At 36.0% G+C, this 4,976-nt stretch overlaps 1 protein-coding gene across 1 annotated transcript; it reads right to left on the bottom strand.

The window, feature by feature from the left end:
• Positions 1-312: 312 nt before the first annotated feature.
• Positions 313-1,775, bottom strand: LOC113334645. The gene is made up of 2 exons (XM_026580853.1): positions 1,634-1,775; positions 313-1,508 (listed from the first exon to the last, which is right to left on the bottom strand). Exons 1-2 carry the CDS (start codon positions 1,773-1,775, stop codon positions 313-315), a joined length of 1,338 nt encoding a protein of 445 aa, XP_026436638.1.
• Between the last annotated feature and the right edge of the window lie 3,201 nt (positions 1,776-4,976).

The raw sequence follows: 4,976 nt of genomic DNA, 5'->3' as shown, positions 1-4,976 counted from the left end.
CATTGGTTGTGTATATATGTCTATTGATATTTTAGGACTTGCAGAAAACTAAATCCTTCACAAGAAAGGAATAAAAAAACGAAAACTAACATACAGTAGAAACGAAAGTTAACCAAATCTAAAAACTCCAATGCTGACAAACTGAAAAGAAAACTAATTCATACACTCCAATACTGAAAACTAAAAATAAAACTAACCTAAAGACTCCAATACTGATAAATAAAATGAAAACTAATCTAAAAATGCCAATACTGACGAACTAAAATGAAAAAAAATCTAAATAATTCAATACTATAAAGACAAATGTGAAGATCATTCATGTGGTGTTTCATTTTCTTGTTGATATAGTTGATGTTGTAGAGCCTCAGGCGCTTCTTTTGCTGCGGTTATGACTTCACTGTCACACTGAATGCAAGTTGGCAATTCACCAATTCTAATCAAATGATCTTTCTTCATATGTGGGATATAATAATCATAATCTCCTTTCTTCTTTAATATTTCATTCATGCACGTTTGTAACGTTAGAAATACGTTGTTTATCAGGTAACTTGGATACTCTCGAAAAGACTTTTCCACGCCCGCAACCAATTCAGGCACGGTATTTGGAGCCTCGGAGTGTTGATGTTCATCTATAGATCTAAAATATCCAAGATCATTGACATTTAAATCTGGACTATTTGGAGGTTGAAAACATATGCGCGCATCCAATCCAAATTCTCGAACAGCTTCACAAAATTGTTCATCACCAATAGCAATGTGTGGCCTTGCATTATCTTGTTGAATGAAGATTGTACGACCGTCATGTGGCCATTTTTGTATGATAGCAGGGAGTAGTTTGTTGATCAAAAACTCGCGAGTAACCTTTTGTGTGATTGACTTAATCGGTTTCATCTCAAGAGTACCTGCAACTCGATTTTTGCTTTTCCTCTTTGCGGCCTCCATAAAAACGAACGCCCACATTCCAATTTTCCCGTCGAATGGAGTATTTACGTATTCATCATATCGGGGACGAGCTAATGCCGACAAAAACATAAATTTTGGAATAAAATTCTTACTGGTACATCTACGTACCGGCGACGCTTCCATTGGATGAAGATAATACTTTTGAGTCGTCTTAGACATATAGAACCACTTTTCATCAATGTGAATACGGTCGTACATACCAGAAAATACTGTTGGGGATACACTCTCATCTAGCATCTCAAGACAATGCTTAAGTCTTGCTATTCTTGTTTTGAGTGAGAAGCCTGGTTTAATAGCATTTGAGTGTGCTTTAATACTTCCATCTTTGATTCTTCTCCAAACAGTGGTCTTTGACATCCCCAAAGCCTTTGTTGTTGATCTTATATTTGTTCTCCGACGGAAAGGAATCAAGCTCATCATCTCCAGATCAATCTGTATTTTTTTGCGACCAATCTTTTTGGGCATTCTTGAGGAAACATTAGCAGGACTTCCATTTTGAATACTGTTTTTTGCAGCACGCCAAAGTCTTTCAACGGATCTTTTCCCTACAAAAAATGATTAGCAACCTTTAACAACACACCTCTTGGTAACTTATCATGAATAGTTTCATTAAAAATCATTTGTATGATTAGTCTTTTTTTATCAATAGTGAGATTTTTTCTCTTGTTACACTGTATGTTGGTAGGAAAAATCGGCTCTTCTTCTGCGGGTAGATTCAAATCAGGAGGATTAGGAGGGGGTGGGGGAGGGGGTGGTGGAGGTAAATTAAAGTTATCATTATTTTCTGGCAATTGATTCAAATCAATTTCCATCTCTCTTTGTTTGGTAACAAAAGATTTCTAACACCATATTTATAGAAACAGTACATATCTTTAGCTTTAAATTTGGAGATAATTTTGGCTCCAAAAAAGAAATTTCAAACCAATTAAGCAATTCTGAAAATTTCAAATTTTGAAATTTACTCAGAAAAATTTGATTGATTTTGAGCTCCTGTTGGTTGTGATTAACATTTGGAAACTTGAAATTTCAAAATTTTGGTTTAAAATTTTGGCTCCAACGTTTTGCCTCCAATATATCTTGGTTTATGGGTAAAATTTTGGTTTATGAAGAGAGAACAGAAGAATTGTTGATCATCAATGGGATTGAACAAAAAACTAGAGGAGGAGGTGGAAGACGAAGAGAATGGTTCGAGTTTTTTTTTCTTCACGGAGTATATAGGCTCTTTTAAGTAACAGAATATTAGAGAATATTTAATATGGGTAACCTTCCAATAAACACACAGTTTTCTTATTTGAAGAGATATTCATTAATTACCATAACAATAAATATGGGCAAATCAGGTAGTATTAGGAAAATTTAGGAAAACTAAATTTTTCTTATTTGACGAGATTTACACTTCTCCGCCTTTTATACAGGGACGGAGGGAGTGCGTGATACCCTCAGTTCTGTTAGGTTTATCCTTTCACCCTCTTTATTTATTCATTTTTCTACACATATTTTTAAAAATGTGTACAATTTTGATTTTTTCCTAGAAACCTTAGTTTAAAGTGGTAGAAGCCCTGGAATAGTTTCTCGTTGATTTCAAAGATTAAACCGAGAAGTCTACGAAAACCGATGTTTGATAAAGCGTTTTTACGGGTGATTCGTATTTATTTTCGCCATTGTCACGAGAGATTTAAATGTTACTCTTTGAAAAGTTAATCTCAAGGGACGAAGATTGTCCATAATAATTTTTATTTTGAATTTCAGGGACGAAATGATTTAAATGGGGTACAATGAACACCCGCATTTCTCGCATGATGCATGCTCAAAGATGCGTCATTGAATGAGATGGAAATTCATCTCAAGCTTGTGTTGTGCATGCATGGCATGTTGGCCAAAAAAAAAAGTTCCAGTGCAATGATGCATAACGCCAGTAGGAGGCTGTCTAAGTGCGAATAACACCATAATGGTGCAGCACACCAATGGGAGGTTAATTAAGTGCGAATAACACCATAATGGTGTATTGTATCGGTGGGAGGCCTTCCAAGAGCGATATTGTACTAATATGGTGCAATATTCAAGTTGGGTATCTGGCCATAACTGGTTGGTCACTATTATGGTGTTATTTCTGAAACTCGATGTCGCTAAAGTAGGTGGACTTGGTACATGTCCAAGTTCTCCCCGTTTTCTACTTTTAAATGTCAACAATATATATATTAAGGAAGTGGTGTTTGTTGAAGGTGCACTAACAAGGAATTTAGCAATAATCTTGAAAGCTTATTCGGTAATGCATATATTATGTGAAAGCATCCTTTAGAAGTATTGCTTCTCAAGAGAGACTCATGATGCGTAGGAATCATTGTCGACGTGTTTCTAAACTAAGAACTAACTACCTTGACACACTTGGAAGGCCAATGATGAACACTCTTGTGCATCATTCGCGAAAGATCCTTTGACCTATACGTACCAGGCTTTGCTTAACTTTATCTTTAATACACGAGTTGGCTTTAATTGATGATCTCGATGTTGATGAACTATTTTCCGCTCTTAATCCCTTCAAGGTACGGATAAGGGTACATGTCAGCAGCAATAAGTTGCTTGATTGTTGGTCGAGCGCCTTATCTCTCATATCATCTAATTGCGAGGTGATTATAAAATTATGGTAAATCATATCATCTGGCTTGCAATGCGACGTAAAAGATGTTTGTTACCATATTTTATGGGGTAAGTTACAATCCATTTCCTTGTATGCTCATATTTCCTATAAAGATATTTGACGTGGATTTCACCAATTCTAGATTGGGCATGGCCCAGAACTAAATCGGTACGCATGTTCAGGGAGCCTGCATCATCCACTTTCATCACAACGATGATGCAAGGAAATGATGACATGATCCTGATCCATGGCACTACTAAGAACAATGCATGATTCAGCTTAATGACGAAGCTAAGCAAGAAGATATAAATAAGCTTGCAATGGCCTATGTGCAAATTCAAGGCATGTGTTATTCCTGGACAATACTCAAAAGCTTGTGATGGATGCAAAATGCATCAGAATTAACCTTTATGGCCTTTCACCCTTGGCAAAACAAGGATAAATTGGATCCATACGGAAAATGTTTTTGAGACATCATGCTTGCGAAGCATGCTTGCAATAACCTGACGAGAAGAGAATATTTATGGTCCGTCACTATACGAGTGCACTTCGGACTGTTTCAGCCTGCTCAGAATAGCGTCGGAGGCGTAATTATCCGGTTCATCACATTCTTTTTCTAGTTTCCAGTTGGAAAATTAAAAGAGGAAGAGGCTTATATAGCTTTATCACAAGAGAAGTTAGTAGAAAACTAAAAGAGAAATCAAACGGTACAACTAGAATCATAGTGACATGGTAACCTATTATAGGGATAAGTCAAATGACTGACCTTGTAACAGTTACCCTTAAAAGTTAACAGGACAATAATTCACCCATGACAAATGTTCATTATTTTTGTATTTATTTTTGGAACATAATTGTTTAGTTGTGCAAAGTATTCCTAACATAGTCTTTTTTTTTTATATTTTCCTGGTAAACTGCATCATTTGAAACAAAAACTACGCAAACCTGACATCGCAAGGGAATGCCCTCGCGAAATTCCTCCTTGTATAAAACAACCAAAAAAGGCACGCGGATTTTGTATCCAAAATTAGCACCTAACTTAGCAAGTGTGTCTGCAGCAAAGTTGTCTTCCCTAAGATGATATTGATGATGACGAGCTTACACAAGACCCTCTCAACAGGATAAAAATTCTGCCACTTCTCATGTATCCATAAATTTATAAGGCAATCTCATGTTCGGAGTCTATCGCTGTAACAGTTAAAAATTATACTCCTTTAGTTCCATTTTTGGGATTTTTCTACTTCTACAATACCTAAGGGTTTTCATATTTTTCCATAAAATTTCCAACCCTAATGTACCAATCACGAGATTTTTTGTGTTCATTCCCGTACTAAACGGCCATCCTACTGAACCACCAGATCCAATACATGAATTT

The sequence above is a fragment of the Papaver somniferum genome, unplaced genomic scaffold (assembly GCF_003573695.1).
Source record: "Papaver somniferum cultivar HN1 unplaced genomic scaffold, ASM357369v1 unplaced-scaffold_137, whole genome shotgun sequence".
Classification (NCBI taxonomy): domain Eukaryota; kingdom Viridiplantae; phylum Streptophyta; class Magnoliopsida; order Ranunculales; family Papaveraceae; genus Papaver; species Papaver somniferum.
The sequence above is the reverse complement of the archived record's forward strand: the minus strand, read 5'-3'. Positions and strand labels throughout refer to the sequence as shown.